Here is a 25,693-nt window from a genome sequence, read left to right on the forward strand (position 1 = left end):
AAGACACTGAGGAATGGCCCAAGGCCAAGAAGGGACCTGGGGGTTTGGGAAGAGAGGGCTGGGGCGGCCGACCAAATAGCCCCAGGCAGAGGGCGGCAACCGGGATAAGGAGTCGGTGTTACGAGTGTGGCCTAATCGGCCTGGTAGGGGTCGCAATGACCTCACATAGGTATACAGGGTCAGTAAAGATGGAATGGTATTGCTACCATAGCATTAGGAGATTCCGGGAGTGCTGTCACACTGGTCTCGGGGAAGTTGGTGGGGCAAGACCAACTAACCCGGGCCAAAACTACAGGGGTAACATGCGTTCATGGCACCGTAAATTTCTAACCCACAATCCCAGTATGGATTGAGATCCAGGGAAACACTACCAGGGTAGCTGCAGGAGTGGTCCCTAGGCTCCCCTACCCAGTCTTAATTGGTAGGGACTTCCCCGGGTTTGAGAACTTACTCCCCCCGAGTAGAGCCAGGGGACGGTAGCAACCCCCGGGCTGAGACGGAGGCACCTACAGATAGCCTCACCTCAATTTTTGCTGAATTTGCCCCAGAGCTATTTTCATCCCCCGGGAAACCCCAAAAGTCTAGGTGGGAAAAGAGGGCAGATAAAAGGCTAGGGACCAGGATTCTAGCAGAGAGCCAGAAAGCCTCCCTTGTTGGTAAGCGAACCCGTTCAGGAGGCCAGGAGACAATTCAGGCCAGTGAGGACTCGGAGGCAGTTCATAGCCCAAGTAGGGGCAACCCAAGGGGCGGAGAAGAAATAGGTCCGATGGAGTTAGGTCAAATTGGTACCGCACATGAGAATTTCGGGCAGGACCAAGCCAATGACCCACTATATGTGAATGTGAGGGAGGAGGTAGTGGAAGTAAATGGCATACCTGTGGAAGGAAAGACCAAAGGCCCAAGGCCTTATTATGTGATCAAACATGATCTGTTCTACCGAATAGTGCAAAGTCGAGGGGAAGAAGTAGAGCAGCTCTTAATCCCACGAAAACACACAGGGCAGTACTAGAGTTAGCTCACAGTCGTTTATTTGGGGGACATCGAGGAGTAGACAAGACACCTGATAGTCCTAAGAAGATTTTATTGGCCAGGAATATGCGCAGACGTCCAACACTATTGTACCTCCTGCCCAGAATGCCAGTTGCATAGCCCCTGACCTCACTTGCGGGCCCCATTAGTACCTTTGCCTATTATTGAAGTCCCTTTCGAAAGGATAGCCATGGACCTAGTGGGCCCACTGGAAAGATCAGCACGGGGCCACCGAAACATATTAGTCATCCTTGACTATGCCACACGGTGTCCAGAAGCCATTCCTTTAAGAAACCTCACATCAAAAGCAATTGCAAAAGAACTACTTCAGGTTTTTGCCAGAGTGGGCATCCCTAAGGAGATCCTGACTGACCAAGGAACCCCTTTCATGTCGAAATTAATGAAGGACTTATATACCCTGCTCCGCATCCATGCCATATGGACCTCAGTCTACCATCCACAAACAGATGGACTGGTAGAGCGGTTTAACCGCACACTTAAAGGTATGATCCGGAAAGTGGTAGCACAGGACAGAAAAGACTGAGATACCCTTCTACCATACCTAATGTTTGCAATACGGGAAGTGTCCCAGGCGTCCACCGGTTTCTCTCCCTTTGAGCTACTATACGGACGCCACCCATGTGGAATATTATGTATCGCCAAGGAAGACTGGGAAGAATAAACCCAACCCAGGAAAGAATGTCCTTGAACACATGACACAGATGAGAGAGCGAATAGCTCAAGTAAACCCTATAGTAAGAGAACATTTGGAAAAAGCACAAGAGACCCAGCGGACATATTATAACCGCTGAGTGAAAGTACGGAAATTTCAGCTGGGACAACGGGTGATGGTGCTAGTGCCGACAGCGGAAAGCAAACTCCTGGCCAGCTGGCATGGACCATATGAGATAGTGGAAGCCACTGGGGAAGTGGACCATAAGGTCAGACAACCAGACCGCCAAAGACCAGAGCAGATCTACCATGTAAACTTACTGAAGCCCTGCCATGACCAAGAGACGTGCCTGGTCATTCGGAGAGCTCCACCTCAGACGGACGACCCACAGGAGCAGGTGAGCATGTCCCCCGAGTTAGCCCCAGAACAACGAACAGAGGTCACTGATATGATGCAATGGAACCAAGATGTGTTTTGTACACAGCCGGGCCGTACGACACTGGTCCAACATCATATCGTCACCAGGCCCGGAATAAGGGTGACGATAAGACCGTACTGGATAATGGAAGCTAAAAGAGAGGAAATTAGGACAGAAGTGAAGAAGATGATGTTGGAACTTGGGGTTATCGAAGAATCCCACAACCAGTGATCCAGCCCTATTGTCCTATTACCCAAGCCTGACGGCACCCTGAGGTTTTGCAACGACTTCCAGAAGTTGAATGAAGTATCCCAATTTGATGCCTATCCGATACCATGTGTCGACGAGCTAGTTGATCAGTTAGGCAAGACCCGATACCTAACCACTCTGGACCTGACTAAAGGATATTGGAAAATTCCCGTGGCCAAGAACGCCAAGGAGAAGACTGCTCTCTCCACACCTGATGGCCTGTTCCAATACACTGTCCTCCCTTTCGGACTCCATGGGGCCCCTGCAACATTCCAACGACTTATGGATAAATTGCTGCAACCCCATGCCAGGTATGCTGCCGCCTATTTAGACGATATAGTCATCCATAGCCCTGACTGGGAAACGCACCTAGGGAAAGTAGAAGCAGTACTAGACACCCTGTGGAAGGCCGGCCTCACTGCCAACCCTCTCAAGTGCGTGATAGGACTAGCTGAGGCCAGATACCTTGGGTATGTAGTAGGGAGAGGCAACTCCAATGGAACAAAGTGGAGGCAATACAAGATTGGCCTCTGCCAGTCCGTAAAAAGCAGGTCAGAGCATTTCTCGGGTTAGTCGGGTACTATCGGAGATTCATCCCTCTTTTCGCCACAAGAGCAGGGCCATTGACAGACCTGATAAAGGCTCGGGGCCCCAAGATAGTAAAATGATCTGAAGCAGCGGAAGGAGCGTTTGCAGATTTAAGGAAAGCCCTTTGCTGCCATCCAGTGCTCATAGCCCCAGATTTCAAGAAAGAATTTGTCCTACAAACAGATGCCTCGGAAGTAGGGCTAGGAGCCCTCCTTTCGCAGATGGTAGGGGAGGAGGAACACCCGATCCTGTACCTCAGCCGGAAGCTCTTCCCCAGGGAACAAAAAAGTACGTCGTTGTTGAAAAGGAATGTCTGGCGATAAAATGGGCCATGGAAACTCTCTGCTACTACCTGCTGGAGCGGTGATTTACCCTGGTGACAGACCACGCCCCGCTCCAGTGGATGCACAGAAACAAGGAGAAGAATGCAAGAGCAACTAGATGGTTCCTATTTCTGCAACCCTTTCATTTCCGAGTATGGCATAAGGCCGGAAGCCAACACAGCAATGCAGATGGCTTGTCACGAAAGCATTGCCTTTCGTCCCAAATAGCCCAACCCCATGGTGTTGAGGAGGGGGGGAGGATATGTGATACAGCATGAGAGTAGAAGGCAGCAGGAGAGTGATATATAGGAGAGATATGTAAGTCCCAGGATGAGGAGAAGCCTTATTCCCTGTAGAGGGAAGAAAGGTTTCTATAAATTAATTAAAAGCACTTGAAGCCAATTAGAGCACCTGAAGCTAGTCACCTGATAAAAACCCCCTGCTTCAATCAGCCAGGGGAAGGAGTTGGAGCAGAGAGCAGTTTGAAGGCGTTGGAGCAGAGGAGAGTTTGGAGAAGTTCCATGGCTGGCTAGAAGACCAAGATCCTAGGTAAAGAGACACCCGGCTTGTGCAGAGAGAGAGGGCAGGAAGCCCCACAAGCTGAAGAGCAGGAGAGGGAAGTAGCCCAGGGGAAGGAAGCACTAGTTCAAGTGGTTTACCACTATCCCTAGGGTCCCTGGGTTGGGACCCGGAGTAGAAGGTGGGCCCGGGTCCCTCCCTCTCCACTACCCTTCTCTGGGTTACTAGTGGGACAGTAGATACCCTAGTTCAGGGGCAGGAAACTGCGCCCTGAACACCCCCCCGCCCCGCTAACCGAGAAGAGGAAGCACGGGACCCATCCTATTCATACCAGCAATTTGCCCCACCCTGTGTAAGCTTTATATGGAGTAAAACGGATTTATTTGGGGTTTGGATCCCATTGGGAACTGGGTATCTGGATACTGGAGACAGGAGCAGTTCTTAAGCCTTTTTCAGTTAAGTCTGCAGCTTTTGGGGGACATTGTTCAGACCTGGGTCTGTGTTGCAGTGGACTGGTGTGTCTGGCTCAACAAGGCAGAGTTCTGAAGGCCCAAGCTGGCAGGGAAAACAGGCTCCGAGGTAGTCTCAGCACATCAGGTGGCCGGCCCAAGGGGGGCCTCTGTGACTGAACCTGTCACAATGTCCTTGTAGAGTATAATTATATTCACCTGCCTTGTTGAGGCTTGACTAATTTTGAGATCCTGGAATCAAACTTGTTATGGAAATACAAAGTGTGTATGAAAAGCTGGTACTGTGGACCATTAAATTTGTTAATGGGGAGGGGGAAGCAAATTTGAATGAATGTGGGCAAAGAAAACAGTTATGGGCATCAGTAATTTTTTGTGAATAGGCTGATGTGAGGATAATTAAGTTAACTGAAAAAGTGTGTTTTATTTTTAAATTAGTACCGCCAATTAAAGACGATATCCCTGGGCACACTTGGTTACGAGCAAGATGAAGACGATGTGTCAGGTTTACAGATCTGTAAACAACAGTACAAGAAAGGCACAATGCTTCCTTCCAATGATTCGCTGAACATAGACATTGCCATTGAAACAGGTACAGTACAGCTGTAAATTTAAAAAAAAAAAAAAAAGTGTTTCCATGGACACTTTATGTATTGTAATGGGAAATCATCAAGAGTAAGTTAGTATTTTATTTGTGTGGCAATCCATACTTTAACCTAGAAAAATTAACTCACTTCTCCCCTCTTTTATTTTTTTAATATCCGCTTAGAAATTACTACTTTGCAGCATAAGCATTGTAGGTCACCATAGTAAGACTTTTTCTCTGAAGACTTTTTTCAGCTGTTGACCTTCTGTATGAGAGAAGCTGCTGATCAGAGGCCAGATATTGAGTGGTGTTGAATGCTGTCAACCACCATTCACTTCAATGGGAGCTTTTAGCACCTTTCAGTATTGGGGCCTGCTCCGTCTCGTGGCCCCATTAACTTGAGTGGGGCTCTACACAGATACAGGGAGTTGCCCACAATGAGCAGCTTGCGAGATCAGGACCTACATCTGTGTCCACTAGTATCCAGTTACCTCCGTTTTCTCCCTTACTTCATTTGTAAAATAGTCATTTTGAATGAAACTTGTAAAAATCTTTTTTTCCCCCCCACAGACTGTATTCACCTAGAGCCACAGATGCTAGCCACTAAGAGATCTGGTGATTTGAAGATGATAAATTCATCATTTTTCAACTTCGAATTTTATAGGTAAAGTGAGTTTTTTGAAGACCCATCCAATTACATGAAAATAATGGAATCTGTTGTATATAATTTACTGCCTTTATTTTTACTGTTCAGGCTTATACAGGTTGAAATCTCCTTTCAACTTAAAGGCATTGATCTACAAACAATTCATGCCAGAGAATTGCCTGACTGCTACGCCTTTCAGAATACTGTAAGTGCATTTCACCTGTCTACACATGGAAACAAGTGTTCTAGAATCCAGCATATTTCTTATTGGTGTCCTGACTGCAAAATAGAAGAAATTCAGTGTGCCCTTCAAATTTTTTTAAATGTTTTGTTCTTCATAAAAAGTAAAATCATTGATTGCTTTTGCACTTGCATATTGTTTCAGATATATTTTTCCAGCTATATTAATCTGATAGTTTTATTTATAGATTATCTAGATTAAGTAGTACCAGTGGGTATCAATCTAGACTTTGACTCTGCATTTTTTGACACTGTTAATTTTGCTAGTTTTGCTTTCATCAAATTATAAATCTTTACACTTGTGTTTGCAGATTACTTTCAACAACAGAGCCCACAGTGGTAAAGTAAAAATTTATTTTGATAGTGATGCTGATATTCAAGAATGCAAAGACTGGCATATATCTGGATCTAGTAAGTATGGTGCATATGTGCTCTGCATGGTGAAAATCTGGTGTTTCCAGTAAATCTATATCCTTCTGTTCCACTTCTGAATATATACGGTGACTACAGCCAAATATACAAATGTGAACTGTGGCTATATTCAGAAATAAATGGCTAAAGTGTCAACATTTTTAGAAATGTTACTGAAATGCCTGGACACTTAGGCAGCATTGACCAGTGGATAATATAAGCTACAGATGGAAATGATGCATAGGAGTACTCCTTGCAGCACAAAGTCTAATATGTTATCTGATGTGCTTTTTAAATGGTTCAAGCTTGGGGCCTACATCCCTACCCTGACAGAAACATTAGCATTAGGAAATATTTTTTTTATATTCTTCCAAATTTTGACTTCTTCCTAGTTACGCTTCCATGTACCACATTGGTATTTGCACCTTTCAAATGCATGTGAACACTTTGTACTATTTATCCCTCACTGTTTGTATCTGCAAAAAGAAAAGGAGGACTTGTGGCACCTTGGAGACTAACAAATTTATTTGAGCATAAGTGAGCTGTAGCTCACGGAAGCTTATGCTCAAATAAATTTGTTAGTCTCTAAGGTGCCACAAGTCCTCCTTTTCTTTTTGCGGATACAAACTAACACGGCTGCTACTCTGAAACCTGTTTGTATTTAGTAGATGTAACCCACTGTGCTGGGAGTTGAGATCTGGCTTCTATTGCTGGCTCTGCCTTTGTCTCACCAAATCTCATATTTTCTGACTCTGTATTACCACTTTTTCTGACCCTGCTAGCGTTTGCACCATGTCCCAGTTCGCTCTCCTGTTTCTACTTGTGATATTGGTGTTTGTTTTTTATGCCCTCTCCCATGTCAGTTACAAAATGTTAGACCCACTTTTATTTAACACCAGTATAGTGAAAAGAAGCAGCCCATAACCACAGGCCAGATCCTCCCAGCTGAGCTTTATGTCATTTTTTATGGACCCTGTATCCTGAGGGTGACCTGAACAAGTCCACAGCTCTAGGAAATAGAGCCCCTTGCTTATGACCCTTAGGTACTGTTCCTTCATATGGGTATCATGAGTGTAGGAACACCGAGGCCACCCCCTTGCACTCTGAGGAGGTTAGTCTGACAGTGCACTTATAAACCTGTCCCTTAAGGATTTTGCTATTTTAGAGCTGGATTGCACCATCAGAGTGAGCCTGAGTAACTGTTTCAGAGCAGGAGTAAAGAATCATAGGACTGGAAGGGACCTTAAGAGATCATCTCGTCTAGTCCCCTGCACTCAAGGCAGGACTAAGTATTAACTAGACCAACCCTGACAAGTGTTTGTCTAAACTGCGCTTAAAAATCTCCAGTGATGGAGATTCCACAACCTCTCTAGGCAATTTATTCCAGTGTTTAACCACCCTGACAGTTACAAAGTTTTTCCTAACGTACAGCTTAAACCACCCTTGCTGCAATTTAAGCCCATTACTTGTTCTCCTTAACCTCTGATGACAGGACAGTTTTTCTCCCTTCGCCTTGTAGCGCGACCTTTTGCGTACTTGAAAACTGTTATCATGTTCCCTCTGAGTCTTCTCTTCTCCAGACTGAACGCATCCAGTTTTTTCAATCTTCCATCATAGATCATGTTTTCTAGGCTTTTAATAATTGTTGTTGCTCTTCTCTAGACTTTTTCCAATTTGGCCAAAATAATTTCAAGAAAGATATGAGCTTTAATCCTATCCTCCAAAGCACTTGCAATCCTTCCCAGCCTGGTATTGTCTGCAAACTTTATAAGTGTACTCTTTGTGCCATTGTCTAAATCGTTGATGAAGATATTGAAAAGAACTGGACTCAGAATTGATCCCTGCAGGACCCCACGCGATATGCTCTTCTAACTTGACTGTGAACCACTGATAACTACTCTCTGGGAATGGTTTTCCAACCAGTTATGCACCCACCTTTATAGTAGCTCCATCTAGATTGTATTTCCCTAGGTTGTTTATGAGAGGGTCATGCGAGACAGTATCAAAAGCCTTACTAAAGTCCAGCTATACCACATTTACCACTTCCCTCCTATGCACAGGGCTTGTTACCCTGTCAAAGAAAGCTGTTAGATTTGTTTGACACTATTTGTTCTTGACAAATCCACCATGCTGAGTGTTACTTATCAGAACTGTTTAGAAATACTGTCTTTACTTGAAATTTAAATAAGCATGTTATTCTGTCTTAGATATTTCTAAGACCTAGGTCGATGGACTTGGGATATTGTATAAGATTTTTATTCCATCAGTTATTTTCGTTATTTCACCACTTCAGACGAGTGGTTGGGGCATGCAGGTTAACCATTATGAATCTACACTGTATGTCCTGCTGTGTCCACATGATGCAATAAGCAATTGACCCTGCTTGCTGGTGTAGTGATCTTGAGACACATGCAGACGCATTGCATAAAAGAAGTTATGCCATGGTCTGTTGCTTCTCTGACAATAACAGACATGTTGGTGAGTGCTTACTCATTTTAACCAGCAGGTCATGTCACTGGGTTCAGGAAGTCTTGTACATAGCAACGCACATATTTTCAAAGTCAGTAAATATTAGTGTGTCTTTAGATCCCAAGATCTTGACATTCTCTGTTTTTGTTTCATATTTTTCTGAAGCTCATCAACTTCCTATCTGGAGGGATGAAAAGAGTTTAGAGGAGGAAGGCACAGATGTTTGCTAATATCTAGTGGATACTGAGACTTGCAACTTGTGTGCTTTTATTATTAATGTCTAAGCAAATCATTGCTTCTAATGAAGAAAACAGATAAGCTTAACTCCTTTCTATAAAAGTATCAAGATGACATAAATATCCCTTGCAATAACCTACCTAGTGATGGATTTAACAAGACTCTGCCTGCAAGGGAAATTTTAATGTTTTAAAATACGTTTTGACCCTTCTGTTGCTCTGAATGAGCTTAATACATTAAATTGAAATTCTAGCCTGGTCTTTTAACCAATAATAAATACCCAGACTCAAACACCTATGACACCTTTTCTTCCTGTACATCAAAATAATTCCTCTTTAACTAGTTGACGCTTGTTATGTTTTTAAAAACTTTATCAGAAGCAGTGAGTGTTCCCTGCTTGTTCTTTTGATGATCCTTACAAATAAAGAATGGCATCCTCTTTATATTTCTATCATTAAGCCTTTGTCGGATCACTTTCTAAAGTGACAATAGTACTGAAGGTTCCACTTCAGAGCAAGATTCAGTATGACAGAATAATATAAACCTGTTTCTTAACCATTATGAATGTGGCCATCACAATTACAATATAGGGCTGTGGTATAGTTGATCAAACTTTGTGGGGCCTTACATGAGATCGTGGTTAAGGAACAATGTGTTGTGTTCTCCTCCTAGCCAAATCTTCACTATATTCGTGTACTGTTATATTGGAGCCCAAATAATTTGGTGTGTGTGATCACTTCTTACAATGGTGTCTCAGTTGGCCACTTTTTGTACTCTGTCTGCATATTAAGTAGTTGATCAGAGAACACGGAGTTAAAATACTCCTGCATTATAAATGGTTGACTTGCTTTGCTCTGAACTAATTTTTTTTTTTTTTAACAAAAGCTGTTTAAGACCCTGGATCTACCAGAATACATAGATTTTTACAAAATCTATTTTTAATTCTATATATGTGTACAGAAATTGAAAATCAATCCCTCCTTTGCTTACCTGTAAAGAACTAAGTTCAGAGAGCTGCTTATCCCCTTGGATAAGATATAGGTTGTCACTTACTCCTAGTGCTGTGCATGGAATACTGTTCCCTTACCACTAACTGCTACAGCAGCTCTCAGTTGCAACTGGTGAAATGGAGGCTTCTAATTACAGGTCTTCATTGGTGAAAAGCCTTTTGGTAAACAGTGTCAATGGGCCAAATGCTGCCCTTGCTTTTGCAACTTCAGTGAAGTCAATAAGATAGCGAGATTACTCGTGGTGTGTGAGCAGAATTTGGCCTGTACATGAATTATTAACTTCAAATAGTTTTAAAAAGAAAAAATTCATTTCACTTTCGGGGCACAGTCCCGCAAACCCTCTGCATGTAATACTCCAGTGATTTGAATTACAGATCTACATTCAGGAGGATTCTTGTGTACTCCATATGTATGTATTGTATTCTATATAGCTTATTTCCGTAGTGAGATGACAGTATACCAAGTGTTGCAAAATTTGTCATAATAAACTTTCAGGGAGCTTTTATTATATAATTAGTTTTCAAATGCTTATGAAAAGAATTCTGTGCCAGAAGAAATATGTAAAGATCTAACTGTTTCCTGTTGTACTTTTTTTATAGTAGTTCAGAAAAACACTCAATATATTTTGGTTTTTGATGGATTTGTCATCGTAAGTTGCTTTGCTTCCCTTATACTCTGCACACGATCCATTGTTCTTGCGCTGAAATTGCAAAAAGTAAGTACAACGTTGTCTGCCTTTTCTCTCTGCTTTTGTTTCCATTTGCTTTCCATAGTTTAGTTCCACAAAGTGGTGCTATGTTTTGGATTATCAAATAGTGAATCTGTTCTAGGAAAATATCTCTCCAAGAGTGTATTGCATCTGTATTATAGCCAACATGATATTTAGGAAGGAGCCTTAGTTTATTGTATGCTTGTACAGTACGCAATGAAGTCTCAGTCCTTATTGGAGTATCTGCATGATACTGTAATACAAATATGTTCATTTCAGATCCATAGGTTGAAATTCTGGCCCACTGAAGTCAATGTAGTTTTGCCATTGACTTCATTTGTGCCGGATTTCACCCCAAATCTTCAAGTCCTTGTTTGTTTGAAGTTGCGCAAACCATACACCCTCAAAATCCAAATATGACTAACTTTTTTCCCTATAAGGCTGAAAAAGCCAGATATTTAAATGTTCACTGGGTAAATTCCTGAACTCAAAGGGCCTCATGCTTTTTGTGTCATGTTGTTGCCCCACCCTCCTCTGATGCACATGTGAGAGACACTGATATGTTCCGTACCTCGGAATCTGTTCCTAAATGTGTTCACAGGGGAGGGGAGAAGAGAGCACAGGATACATGATATCCAGTTATCTTAATCCGCACACTGTCTTTTTATAACCATCAAAAAGGTAATGGGACATAGTTCAGTAAAGGGGGACTTTGTCAGACTTCGAGGGATTGAGAGAGCAGTGCTGTCCCATCAGTAGGGGACAGGAGAGAGTCTGTGGATTGGCATGCAGAAAGTGAAGTTGGTAATAATGAATAATAATGATAGCAGTCACCCTTTACGGAGCTGTATATAAATGTCCCATAATTATTTTCTGTTGATATTGCTAATGCTGCTCACACATTATTTCTACAGTATTTGCTAGGGCATATTCTTCCAACAGACCCAACTTAAGTACTCTACTTGAGCTGTACTCAAGAACTGCAGCACCTGTATGAGATTCCTTTTTTTTTCTGGAGAAAAGTAGGTTCTGTAACCAAATCTCTAAATGTTTACTACAGAGATTTGTGAATTTCTTCCTGGAAAAGTACAAACGTCATGTCTGTCATGCTGATCGTCTGGAGTTTATAAATGGATGGTATGTCCTGGTGATTATCAGTGATGTGATGACAATCATTGGATCTATAATGAAAATGGAAATAAAAGCCAAGGTGAGAGTTAACACATCTTAATATTTTCTTCGCTGTATTTAAGCATGGTTTTAATTAGACTAATGCAAGGAAAACCAAAGTTGTGACCAATTAACTGTTTTGCCACAGTGATTTGGTTTGGTCTCTCTTCTTTTGGTAGTATATTCCCCTCTGCCTGTACCTGTTTTTTGTTGTCTGTTATCATTGGAATATGAGTTTTCTCTTGGTCAGTGGCACCAGCTCAGTTTAGTCAAACTCCTGAGGGTCTTCTGCCCCTTCACTCTTGGAACTCCTGTTTTCCTCTTGAGTACCAAACCACTCTTTTTATGGCCATAATTGTGTTGCTCATAGCAGCATCCTTTGAGTCAAATGCCACTGGCAGGAAGACACCTACTGTATGTTATGGTCAGGGCCCTATGAAATTCGCGGTCCATTTTGGTCTTTTTCGTGGTCATAGGATTTTAAAAATAGTCAATTTCACAGTGTTAGATGTTTACATCTGAAATTTCACACTGTTGTAACCATGCGGGTCCTAAAAGGGAGTCGTGGGAGGTTGTGGGATTGCCACCCATACTTCTGCGCTGTCTTCAGAGCTGGCTTCCTAACCAACAAGCACAGAGCTTCCTGAAGCTGGAGGAGGTTCCTGGAGGTGGTCTGGCCCCTGCAGGGGAAGAGGAAGTCCTGTCCCTCCCCAGCCCAGCCAGGGCTAGCAGCTGCAGCCCAGCACACGGTAGAAGCCCCCTTCCCCTACAATAGCTAGATTTCACTGGGGAGATCAGATTTCATGGTCTGTGACCCATTTTTCATGGCTGTGAATTTGGTAGGGCGCTCATTATGTTGAGTGGCCATCATAGGCATAACCCCACATGAAGTGCACAATACTGACACTGAGCACTTCTTTCAATAAGTTTTCTTCTGCAGTAGCTATTTCTTTAAAACAGTTTTTCAAATTACACTATGGGTTTTTGTTTTATCTCTTACATTTACATCCTCAGTGTTAACAGGAAACAACATACATCTTTTATGATGGATACAATATAGGTCAGACTCTTCTAAAAGGACATCCCTATATAATTTTAAGGAAAGCAAATTTACAAAACATATATGTATTGCATCTGTAAAACTACACTGAAAAATGCAGAAGCTATAATATTTATAAATGGGGTGTGTGTATGTGTGTGTGTGTGTGTGTGTGTGTATATATATGTGTATAATATATATATATATATATAGTGTGTGTGTGTATATATATATATAAGTACACAAAAAGAATCTGTCATTAAGTTATAGAGTCATGGCCAAACAAAACTTGCCATAAAACCTAGGATGACAATGCAGAACACCCCTAAGTGCAAGATGCAGCAAATTAGGCCATGTAACGTTAAGTACCAAACGGGCACAACAGACCTTGCTACCAAAGCTGAAGGAGTGAGCTTTATGAATGCAGGAGTGGGGGGGAAACAGCAGTCACTTGTGTTCTTTAAAAAGTGCTTAATCCAACCAAGATGCTATAGTAGCCGTAGAATACAGTCTAGTCAGTAATCTCGCCTTAGTTCCACATGTGTGTATGTGGAATTTGTTCACGTAGATAAGAGAGGCACTTTAAAGCTGCAGTTCAGCAACAGCCTTCAGGGAGGGAGGAAGAGGAAGAAATGGAGAGACCTGGCTCTGCTACGGGAGAGTCCTAAGGTGAGGCTTGAGGGAAACAGGAAGGGTAAACATGTGGGTAGAGGATATTCTCAAAAGGGTGGAACTGCTTTTTCAGGGAGAGGGATTATTCAGCATCTCTCATTTGGGGTGAGAGAAATGTTGCTCTTTGAGCAGAGAGTGGGGCTCCAGTAGCATTTACCCAAAAGATCCCAGGATCTCTTGAGAAGAACTGACCCCAATCTGCCTCTCCATAAAATTCTTGGTACAGTAGAATCTGGAAGTTCATTCCATCTCATTTACTTGGCTTCTGTTCCTGAAACTGCTGCTGTATATAGCACTTTTTTTTTTTTCAGTCACCTCTACAGGTCCGGATCATGGCCTGCATGTGTTAGGCACAGTACACACACTACGCACATAATGAAAAGGTGGTTCCTGCCCCAGAGGGCTTAGCTAATGAATGCTGCCCATAATTCTTTCCTTTAAAAGCTGATGGTCACTCACTACCTAAATTGTATTCTGAAGAAGAAAACCAAGAAACATTCAACAAACAGGAGTCTCCTCTAAACTGTCCCCAAACAGCAGCTTGTGGGAATGGGAACGTCTCTGCTGTAATCCACTTTCTTAATGGACTGTCAAATCTACAAGTAAAGCAGTGTCTGTCACCACACTCTGATCAATCTGACTCGGTTACAATAAATATGGTTTTATGTTCTCAGCAGCTTTTTTCCCCACAACTCAACCATATTTTGACAAAATTTGTGTAATCACATGTACTGATATGTGTCTCAGGGCATTTTGGGAAAATGTGGGCCAGTGGATCATGCTTCCCGAACTCTCGAATGTCTTACTGCACAGGTAGCTGGGAGGAATAAGCATTGGCCAAATCAATTACACAGGCACAGTAAGGCAAATACAGCAGAATAAGTTTTACAAACTTGCTACCGTCATGTGTCGGCCTCGGCCTGAAGAAGGGGCAATGAGCTACTAGTTGTTGTGATTATAAACAGTATTAACCACGTGTGTGGGCAGAAAGCTTGTGAAAGTTGACCATGCCAGCAGCTGGTAACAAATGCTGTTTAAAGTTGTAGTGTAGACAGGGCCTTAGTCACAAAGTCTCCCTCTTATTAATTGTGAACTAGTGCTTAAGTAGTGAATGAAAATTAGATTGCCATATGATTAAAAATAGCAAACAATGAACTTCCTTGAGAACTTAATTTCAAAACTGCCTGTTATAACCAAAGTGAAATCCACACAGTGCTTGCAGGCTTCATGCAAATTTCTTTATATCATTGTGCACCTTTTTCCATCTCCACAATACCACTGCTTCTCTGTATAAGTCACCTCTCCTGAGCAACCATATTGACTTGGTGTTATGTGGCTGTGTCCATTAGGCATTAGAATTCAACTGAAGCCACTGAAATTTTAAAATCTGACCTAAAAAATTTCCATGTATCATTCTTTACCTGCATAGTCATAAACTGTGATACCTATCAACAGGTGTTACTTCACTCACCTGCTTTTTTTATTTATTTATTTATTTTTTGGCATTCCTCAGAACCTCACAAGTTATGATGTTTGCAGCATCTTACTTGGAACATCGACTTTGTTTGTTTGGGTTGGAGTCATCCGATACTTAGGATATTTCCAGACATACAATGTAAGCCTAGAATCAAATATTCAATAGTTTCAGCTTATTTTTGTTCTGTTGTTTTTATTCTAATTTCTTTAATGTGTGTCTTGTCCTCTTTCTCCTTCTCCCCCACCCCTTTGCAGGTGCTCATTTTAACAATGCAAGCATCGTTGCCCAAAGTTCTAAGATTTTGTTGTTGTGCTGGGATGATATATCTTGGCTATACATTCTGTGGCTGGATTGTATTAGGGCCTTATCATGAAAAGGTATGTAAGCTCTTCTAAATGTGCATATATAATCATTCCATACTCAGAGTAAGTGCTATCATTTGGGGGAAGATATTCCTGCTGCTTAAGTGTAAAACGTAACTCAGCCTTCGTTATGGAGCCCTAACAACAGCTTTAAGTTTTATATGTTAAACTCTCACTGCCTTTCCAAACACTACACTGAGGATTTTCAGAAATTCCCCCACTGTTGTTCTAGTGCTGGTGTGGCTTCAGCACTACTGTCAATGGTGAGCGCTCTACCATAGCCTGCGCACTGATACTTTTGATCCCCGTGTTGCCTCAGCAGGGTTTTGTATTGCTCATAGCTTTTGCCAGACCTTCCCCTCTGGGTGAAACTTGGCAAAGTTGATCTTGGCCCAAATGTAGGGTGAACTGGAAAGTTTTTAATCAAAATCACTTGTTTTTTTTTTTCTTTTTCAATGGAGATGCAAAATATTACATATACTTCTTTTTTTCCCTATATTCCAGACTAAATTTTTGTGCCTGCATAATTCAAAAATGTGGGACGCTAAAGGCTTTAGCGTGTTTTATAAAGCTCTTCGCACAGGAAAGAACAACAGTTCAAGTTTAGAGAAGAGAGACTGGTGTTATGAACATTTAGAATTTGCATATTTACTAATGCTCATTAGTAATAAGAAATGTCTATACTGGTTTTCATTCTTGACTGGAGTATGTGCAATATGATGAAATTAGTGCAACAACACAAACATTTAACTTTGATTTCTCAGACATAAAAAAGTTACATTTATTTATCCTTTGCTCTTAATGCATTTTAATTGATGACCGAATACTTCTTAAAAGCTTTTAGAATTTCCTGCAGAAATCCCATAATACCCTATACATCCCTCAGATTATATTCTGGGGACCTGTCACTTTTAGCTGACATGTTGTAAATATCACTTTTACCCTAAATGGCAAATAGCAAGCATCTAATGATTTTGAGTAAGTGAAAGAATAGTCAATGAGATGTTTGACTGTGATGTCAAAACTTTTTGTCTTGTATGATTTTCTTGTCATTAAATGTTATGGCTCAGTTCATTTTGTTTGAGGCTCTAGCAACTTGCCCCAAATCTCACTAGATGGCAGTATTGTACTGTATAGAACAGCCTATTCTAGGCACTTGCTTTACCGTGTGTTTTTGTGGCAGCTGGCTGACTGCATGTACAGCAGACTGAGCAGAATTGAAAGGAGGATGCTCCCATTCTGTTCTGAATGCTCCAAACTGCAGCCCAAAGTAGGAATGACTTGATTCTCATACATACTAACTAACCAAGAGGGCCACTGCAAGCTTTGTGCTCAAAATCCCTTAATGCTGTCTAGTGGTTGAACTAGTTTCATGTCCCACCAACTTGACACTCCCAGAAGCAGTACTCCCTGCTTGTCAGTTACATTTTCTGTCTCCTGAAGTGTAGTGCAAAGGTAGGATATGCAGGCAAGCAACTTCATGTGAAGCAGTGAGTAGTAGAAGATTATTTTTAAAATTAAAGGAGGATTGGTAAGTAGTAAAGAAGTAAGAGAAACAGGACAGTCCTCCCACAAGTCATATTGAATCAGCTACCATCTACTACGTCAGCTACAGACCTTGCCACTTGGAATTGGGTGGGGAAAAGTACTCTACGGATTCCCTCTTAATTTTTTCATGAAGAGTTTCAAAATCCCAAGGGTTACCCTTCTATTTCTACCCAGCCTCTTTCAGGCCTCATGTAGTAGAGAATCTCTGTTCAGCAGAGAAGAGCTAGATTCTGCCCTTTCCATGTGACAACTACAAGGAGTGACCATGAGCAAGGTGAAGCCTTTCTAGCTGTTTCTTTTGCGAGATGGTTCGTTGAGCAGCCCTGCCAGCTCAGAAACAAGAGAGCTGAACATGGATCTCTAGATGGCAGTGTATTGGACCACTCGTGTTCTAAAATCACTCTTTCCTATTATCCCTTACAGCAAATATGTCTTACTCCTTCCCCACACTTCATAGAATACATAATCCTAGAAATGTAGGACTGGAAGAGACCTCAAGAGGTCCATCTAGTCCTCCTCCTGCCCCCACTGCTCTAAGGCAGGACCAGATATACATAGATCGTTCCTGGCACGTTTGTCTAACCTGTTCTTAAAAACCTCCAGTGATGGGGATTTCACAACCTCCCTAGATAACTTGTTCAAGTGCTTAACTATCCTTCATAGTTAGAAAGATTTTCCTAATATCCAACCTAAATATCCCCTGCTGCAAATTAACCAGATTATTTCTTGTCTTACCTTCAGTGGACCTGGGGAACAATTGCTCACTGTATAACAACATTTTACATATTGAAGACCGTTACGTCCCCTTTAGCCGCCTTTTCTCTATACTAAACATGCCCAATTTTTTCAACCATTCCTCATAGGTCATTTAATGGGAATTGCCCATATATAGCATTTGATCTTCTCTGAAGACATGTTTTGACATGGCATCAGCCAGCTACTCTGAATGCCTGACATAAATGCTGTTTACTTTGGGTTTCTGGACTATCCAGCATTCTTTTTGGACCCAGAAAATGTGAAACTATGGGCAGTTTTGATAGTAGGTAGAGTTGGATAAGGCAAAGTGAAAAGGCAAAATAGGAGATTGCCTAGTGGAGTTTGATATAAGGCCTGAACCTGCTCGCACTGTCTTTAGCTATTGCTGTGAAGGGCCGTTAGCACCCTAACCCACTGAATAAAATCTTTACCATTTGCCATAACTTTCTTTCTTGCTGCTATACTGGGATTTAGAAAACCTTTTATCAATAAAACCTAAATTTGGGTTCAAATGTACCTGATCATTTGCAAGATAATCCCCAACCCCTTCACCAAATAATGGAATGAGATAATACAGCTGGAGGATATTCTTTCAAATATCAGTATTTTTGTTAAAGAGAAGTATGGTCTCTAATTTCGCCACAGAAAGGCTAGAGGAACTGTAGTGGCTCCACTTATGTCGTATTTCTCCCAAGTGCAGAAAAAACGAAACTGATCTTTACCAATGTGCTGCTGGAAGGGGATTTTAAAATGTTTTATTGAAAGAATAAGAAGAGTCTGGGGATCAGAAGACCTGGATTCTGTTCCCAGCTCTGTCACATACTCACTGTGTGACCTAGGTCACTTAATCTCTCTCTGCCTTAATTTTCTCATCTCTAAATTGGGCTTATTTCCCGCATGCATAATGTAATTTGAGACCCTTTAATGAAAGCATTAAACATTAGTGGTGGTTGTTTGTTAGATGCTTTTGCCCCTTGGCACCTTTCCTACAACTGATGCCAATGCAAAACACTCAGGCACAGATGGAAAATGAATTCTCTGCCTCCCAAGCCAAATGATTGTGCCAGTCTTAAATGTACGAAATACACAAAAGAGAGAGATTGTGGTTGTGGGAGGTTTTTTGGGGAGGTGGGGCAGGAGAGTAGTGGCTGTGGGTAAAAAATTTGTGGGAAAACTGTTAATGAAAATGTCTGTCTTTATTTCCTTTAACCTGACTGTATGTGGCGGTCGGGTTCTAATGTTGATCTTTCAATATTGTCTAGTTTGAAGATCTGAACACAGTTGCTGAATGTCTGTTTTCTTTGGTCAACGGTGATGACATGTTTGCAACATTTGCTCAAATCCAGCAGAAGAGCACCTTGGTGTGGCTGTTCAGTCGATTATATCTGTATTCCTTCATTAGCCTATTTATATACATGATCCTCAGCCTTTTTATTGCACTCATTACAGACTCTTATGACACCATAAAGGTAAATCATTTTGTCTTTCATGGTATTTTTCTTCTAATCAATTATTTAGCATTTCATGTTAGTTTAAACCATAAAGCTGGACAAATGGAAGCTCTCTTCAGATGTTGACTGATTATGATGTATGGTAAAGATATTCAAAGCTTTTAGCTTAAGATCTGGTAAAAAATAGAAGAGAATTTCCCTTACGTGATTTCCATCCAGGCATTAGTTTGGAAAACTTACCTAAGGTATCACACCTCCCTCCCCCCCAATTTCCCACAATCTATTCTACTGGCTGTATTACATTTGGGTCAGAATATGACTTGAGTGGGAAGCAGGGAGATATATTAAGCTTAAAATCATTGAATGCAGTTGCTTACAGCTAGAGAATTCTTTCATGGAGTGCAAGAGTGTTCTTGCAGTATCAAAAAGTCTCGTTGAGGCCAGGAGAGAGTGATGTTTGAAAGATGTCTGTTAACACTGCTGGGGGAGAAGGAGGCAAGGGGGTATCCGGTTCAGTTAAAATTGTTTAGCAGTACAGATTTGAATACCTCTGCTCCCTGTGCTTCACAGAAATTACTGGCTCGATAATTAGTAGAGTGCATGGTATGAAAGAGACCCACTGAGTCTAGTACTAATGAACTGTGATCTGGAACCACTTTATCCAGTTCCGGTGAAAGATGGAGTGGAATTAAAAACATCCCCTTCTCTAGATTTCTTCCCTGCATTCTTGCCCTCCATCAGTATTTTCTTTACATTTGTAGTCACTTGTATTTCTATATACTTAAGTCCTGGTGGTTAGAGTGACCAGTGAGAAGGCTGCACTCAGTAACTGGCCTTTGGCTGTTGTCTCTTTGTTTTAGTTCTCATGGAAATACATGTGCAGCATAGTGGTAAATTGTTAGTGGCAGTATTTGGACCACAACTATCCAGCTGACCAAGGACTCTGTTTTGCAAGTTTCTCTGTATAGGATTGCAGTAATTTTGTTGATATTCAAAGTGAGATCACTTCTGTTTTCTCTCTCTCGCCTTGCCTAATCATCTCAGGTGGATCCAATGGTTTAAAGGAGAAGCCGCTCAGTATTCCAAGGCCAGAAGGGACCATTGTGATCATCTAGTCTGACGTCCTGTATAACACAGGCCATAGAATTTTCCCAAAACTTCCCAGAGAAGAATAGGTTGATTTATCTGTTTTATATAGCACTTTCTCTGAATGAAAATGTTGACCAAACTTCTAAGTGGCTGCTCTCTATCTCTGCTTCAAATCTGTTGGTCTTTAGAGCTTGGGATTTTTAATTTGTGGAGAACTCACTCATTTATGGTGACTATGTAGGAGAAAAAAGTCAACATAAAAACAGTTAAATAGAACCATGCAGGAATAAACTGGATGGTTATGCAAGTAACATGCGAAAAGGAATAACTGAACAGTGTCTTTTCTTTTTTCAATATAAGTTTCCGTTAGCTCATTCTTCTGTTCCCACCTCCACACTCTCCTAGCCTCACTTTGTTTGCTGCGGTAGTGACGGTTTGATTCAACTATTAATCTAGATGTTAAAGCTGATAAAAGTGTGGGAGAGCAGTGTGGAATGGAGGCAGGTTTCGAGCAATGACAAAAGGAATGGTTTTTTCATGCACTGGAAATGAGGTGTCCTGTTTTTCAGAAATACCAGCAAAACGGCTTTCCAGTAACAGATCTTCATGAATTCCTTAAAGAATGCAGTAGCACAGACTATAGCAAAGAACCACAGGCTTCCATGCCTTTCATCTGCTGTTGTAGGAGGTCAGTATAGCAGTGTGATTCCATGAGCTATGTAATTCTCATAAGTACCCATGAGGTTAGCTGTCCGTTGGAAAGTATGGGTTTCACTATGGCAGGCACGCCCAGAAATCTAACTATAGCACGTTCAGACTCTTAAATATATTTATCCCTTTCTGTTGTATTTAGCATTAGAAAATAACTAATTTGTTAAGGGGAGGGGGCAGGGAAAGATACCTTTTTGAGTTTGGCTGTAATCTTTATAAAGCCCTTGGAGACCTACGGATGAAAAACGCTATATAAGAGCTAAATAGCATCATTAATATTTCTGAAGGAGTGAGTTGTGCTGATCAGGTCAGGGAAGCACTGAAAACTGTTAGGAGCAAAGCTAGGCTCCAAGACCATCTTGACTTCCAGGTGGGAGACCTGTTGGCAGGTAGCAGTAGAAGGGAGCAAGAGAGAACTTGTTCTTTCATTTTAAGTGACCCATCCCTCATCCCAAACCTTGAGATTTGTCTGATGAAACTATTCCCAGCTATCTCCCCTCTAGTTTTAATGGGAGCATTTCCCTGAGAACCTTGGTCACTTCCACTGAGCTGCCTGGAAGTGCCCATCATTTATGAGCAAGGCCTGTGTTGGGACCATGTGGATGGGACTGGAAGGCATTTCATCCGGTTCAGACCCCTATAGGGGTTAAGGGGCCAGTAGCAGGCTGTCATGTTCTCTCTCTTGGTGGGGAAAAAGAGGAGTAGGGACCATTTATCCTATAGTATCGAACTCACTCCCACCTCTTAATCCCTATTAAAGTGGTAGGTAGATGGCTGTGGATTGCTGCCTGCTGGCATTGACAGCTGTAGCAGTGGTGGCAATGGCATTGAGGTTTATACACAGCAGGGTTGGAGGCAGATGGAGCCTGAGGTCATGGTATCATGTGAGGAGTGTAGCAGAACTGGGTGATCAACTGACCCAAACTAGTGTGGCCAATCTTGTGTTCCTAAATCTATAACAATGGATCTTGTACAGTAAGGTTCTTGTGAGCCAAAGCTTTCTGCTTTTGCTGTGCCCCGGGCTGAGGCTGAAGTGTCTTTTAGTTGAGGAAAAACTGCTGGCTTGAGGGGGAGAGGGGAATAAAAGAACACCTAAATCTCCAGATAGTTGCTGTGGACACTTCAAAGGTGGGAGGTACAGTGAACTTAAGTGCAGCTTCAAACCTACTCTCGCAGGCTGCAAGCAGGCTTCTAGATCCTTTTCTCCTTAACGGACTGTTCGCTGAAAGAAGGAAACGAGTTCAGCTTCCCCAGCAGGAGACCTGCAGCTGGTTTGAAACCTGGAGCTTCTTTTAGGCTCAGAGACTTGGGTTCCTTGGCGTCCCAGCATTTCCAGTGCACTGGTTTGCTGTTGGTTAGTAGAAACTAGTTGGAGCTGAGTGCTGCGGCGCTGAAGTAGGAAATTACAAATCGCAACAGGGAACGAGGGGGATTATCTCCTGTCCTGGAGGTAGGGAGCAAGGCATGTTGCTGCATTTACCAGGATGGGCAGGCTTACAGTACTGCTGCCCAGTGAAGGGCATATTTTCTTAAACTATATGTCTCCACACGTCTTTAGCTGAGCATGTCAGTCAGGGGAGCCCTAAATGTTACAACAAGTTCGGACTGGTGGATCTGTTGTCTCAGTTGTGCAGCTTAGTCACTTTTAGCGCTTTCTGTTTCCCTGAACATCATCTGGCTGATGGATGAACAAATAAGGTGCTGTGACTTCAGGCTAATCAGAGGTTGCTAGTGACCACAGTAAATTACCGGGACCGAATTGATTTCATGGGTACTTAGCATATTTGGTTTTCTCGCAAAAGGTCAATCCATAAAAAACTTGTTTCCTTTTTCTGAGAGTGTCATAAAGGCAAGGAGTATAGGTAGATCCTCCTTAATCATCAAAGAGAGAGAAAGAGGGGAAATTGAGCATGGTTAACTTTAAATATACCAAGGATTTTATGTTGTCCTTATTAAGTACAGAATTTAAAAATACCTTCTCTTTTTTTCTTCTCTCTGCCCCCTTTTTACAGACGAGGAAGTGATGACAACTTGATACTTATTAACTGACAACCTACTGCTGAAATTCACTGCTCAAGAATGTTCAGAAGGAACAAACGGCTGTGGAAAAACAGCCCCCCAGATTTCAAGAAGATCTGTCATTTGGGGCTATTTCCTTGTAAACATTATGACCCTATTTACTTCAATAGTTTGGGGAGGCGAGCAGGGCAAAAAGCTGCTAATGGTTGGTGGCAGCTGGCTGACCACATTGGAAGTTCAAAAGCTACCTTTCTTTGGACTAGAATGATGAACTGATGACCATTCCCACTCTGTGTTCTACCGTCTGAGGCCTGAACCTGAGAGATGCTGTCTGTGGGACCTGTCGTTTGCTCAGCACCTTCTTCAGATCAGGCCCCAAACTAATCTTCTGATTCTTAAATATTTATATTAAGGAACATATTTAAAAAGGAATAAACACACTTGTTTTTAAGTAGAATGTTGAATATTGCAGTTATTGGTAAGGGGTGTTTCAGGTCATTCATTTAAAGTGATGTATTGGAAATGGAGATTGTAATTCCTATTTGACATAAAACATGATTCAGTTGCTTGAAATAAATTTGTGTAATGCAGAGCTGTACAAAAATGCAAAATAATTGTCTTCATGTGCGTTAAATTGATTTAAAACTGTTAAGCCATTTATATATCGCTAAACTTGCCTACCAGATCTTGTACAAAACAAAAGCAATTTGTAGTTGCCCACTTCCTTTGTCTTCTGGCGGTGGGCTTACTCCATTATGTAAAAAATCTTCAGTGTGTGTAATAGGCACATAGTATATTTGTTTGGGTACTTCATCACATTACTTATTGGGAAATAAGTCACATATGATGTGAATGTAAGCTTTCAGCACAGATATCACACAAGGGATAACTTTTTAATGAAAACTCACCTAATTTCTGCCTAGTTTACCCTTCAAGTTTGACATGGTAGTTCTATACTGAATAAATCCCTTTTAAAAGTACATTACTTGGAGCACTGATTTACTGATGTTTCTATTCCAAGCACAGGTTGAGAGAAGGAGAATATATAGTGGCAGATTCAAAGACTGTTCATACAGGCCAAGATTTTCAAGTGGTTGGTGATTTTGTGTTGATATGAGTGCCCAACCTGAGACCCCTTAAAACAGCCTGATTTTCCGAGGGAAGGGTGCTCAGCACTTTCCGCAAATCAGGTTTCTTAAGGTGTTTCAAGTCTGGAACCCCAAAATAGAAGCATTCAGAATCACTACTCACTTTTGAAAATCTTGGTTGTAACCGCGGTCCTTCAGATGAGATGGATTACTGCTTCAAGCATCTTGATTAATCTGAGCAAGCATACACTGCCTGATGGCAAAGGTGGTTAGTCACAAGTTAGGAAGACTGTGTGCTCTGGTGATCAGAGCAACAAACTGGGACTTGGGTTTTCTGCATTTCTATTCTTGGCTCTGCTTTGACCTTAGGTCCTCTTTCCCAGTGGGAAGGAAAGTGCTTACATCTGATGTAACGGGAGCATTGAGACCCCTAGAAGCATTTGTAAAACATTCTTTGAGAGCCTTGGATAAAAGATGCTATAAAAAATGAAATGTTTTATAGGCAATGGGCACTTTACTATGAAGCTGTCTCCCCCAGTTAGACATACCATCCTCTGCATTAAAAAGGTTTTTCACTAAAAAAGCTCCATAAAGAAGTGCTAAAATCAGTATTCAGTGTATGGAACTTCTAGTTACTGTTAAAAATCTCAAACACAATGTTTATCCATATTTTGTTTGAATGTAACTCATGTCTTGGTGAGAGCCTTTAAATATGGTCTAGCGAGTTAAGAGGAAATTTTGGCTGTGATTTATTTACAAATAGTTGTCAGACGAAGGATGAAACTCTGCTGAGACTGTTAAGTGATGAATACATTAATTCTGGGGCTGGGCAGCCGAGACCCCATGTTTTCCAGCAGAAGCACCTTGATTAAACAATCCCTGAACATGTGTGTTCCTTTGTACCAAGATGGTGGTCCTGCAAGATGTGTTGCCAAAAAATCAAACCAAACCTGTTTTCTTATTTCTTGAATTACTGGTAACTTGCACAGCACTTTATGAACATGCCACGTGAGGCGGTACAGGGTAAATTCTGTGCTCAGTTATGTTGTGTAACTGGAGTGAACTCCCTTGATGGCTCTGGATTTACTCCTGTAAACTGGATTTGAGCTACTGCCCCGTCTGGAAATAGCTTACAATCTAATGTTGGTAGAAAATGAATGACAGCCGTGATGGTCTGAACCCAGGTTCTAACTGACAGATGCTCCGATGGCAAACCCACTACTGGAGTTAGGAAAATAGATTGATTTATTAACTTTATTCCTCGCTCTGCAAAGCACCTTAGGGAAATGGTGAATATGGAATGGGCTACGTAAAGCTAAGTGCTTTTCCTCCTAAGCTGCAGGCTGGCACTCCCGAAAGAACTCTCTCAAGCTGTGGGAGCTAACCCTGTTGCTACAGCATTCGCAGCTGGGCCTTGCATTGAGCTACATAGTCCATAAGTGCTGAGGATGCTGAGCATCCCTGGGCTCTTGGTTGTGGGGTGGAAGGAGAGAGAAAGGCAAGGAGGGTTTGAAAATGAGCATAACCAAAATCCTGAATGCTTTGCTGGTCTATCCCCTGTAGCTCTTATACCATGCTCATCACCATAGAACAGAGAACTTCACTGCACCACGACCCCCTTCTGACAACAAAAATTACTACATGGCCCCAGGAGTGGGGACCGAAGCCTAAGCCTGCCTGCACCCTGCCGTCCTGGGCAGGGGGGCCAAAGCCCAAGGGCTTCAGCCCCAGGTGGGA

At 41.9% G+C, this 25,693-nt stretch overlaps 1 protein-coding gene across 3 annotated transcripts in view; it reads left to right on the top strand.

The window, feature by feature from the left end:
• Positions 1-23,848, top strand: part of MCOLN2 (mucolipin TRP cation channel 2) — a 43,846-nt gene extending 19,998 nt beyond the window's left edge. For all 3 annotated transcript variants that reach the window (XM_043521364.1, XM_007068735.4, XM_037907092.2), the window contains exons 4-14: positions 4,705-4,858; positions 5,423-5,516; positions 5,607-5,703; positions 6,050-6,149; positions 10,465-10,580; positions 11,635-11,784; positions 14,969-15,070; positions 15,187-15,309; positions 18,861-19,067; positions 20,708-20,826; positions 22,862-23,848. In XM_043521364.1, coding sequence (XP_043377299.1) covers positions 4,705-4,858; positions 5,423-5,516; positions 5,607-5,703; positions 6,050-6,149; positions 10,465-10,580; positions 11,635-11,784; positions 14,969-15,070; positions 15,187-15,309; positions 18,861-19,067; positions 20,708-20,826; positions 22,862-22,898 — 1,299 coding nt within the window. In that variant the 3' untranslated portion in view covers positions 22,899-23,848. The remainder of the gene's footprint in view (positions 1-4,704; positions 4,859-5,422; positions 5,517-5,606; positions 5,704-6,049; positions 6,150-10,464; positions 10,581-11,634; positions 11,785-14,968; positions 15,071-15,186; positions 15,310-18,860; positions 19,068-20,707; positions 20,827-22,861) is intronic.
• The last annotated feature ends 1,845 nt before the right edge of the window (positions 23,849-25,693 follow it).

This window comes from Chelonia mydas, chromosome 8 (genome assembly GCF_015237465.2).
Source record: "Chelonia mydas isolate rCheMyd1 chromosome 8, rCheMyd1.pri.v2, whole genome shotgun sequence".
NCBI classification, from domain to species: Eukaryota; Metazoa; Chordata; order Testudines; family Cheloniidae; genus Chelonia; species Chelonia mydas.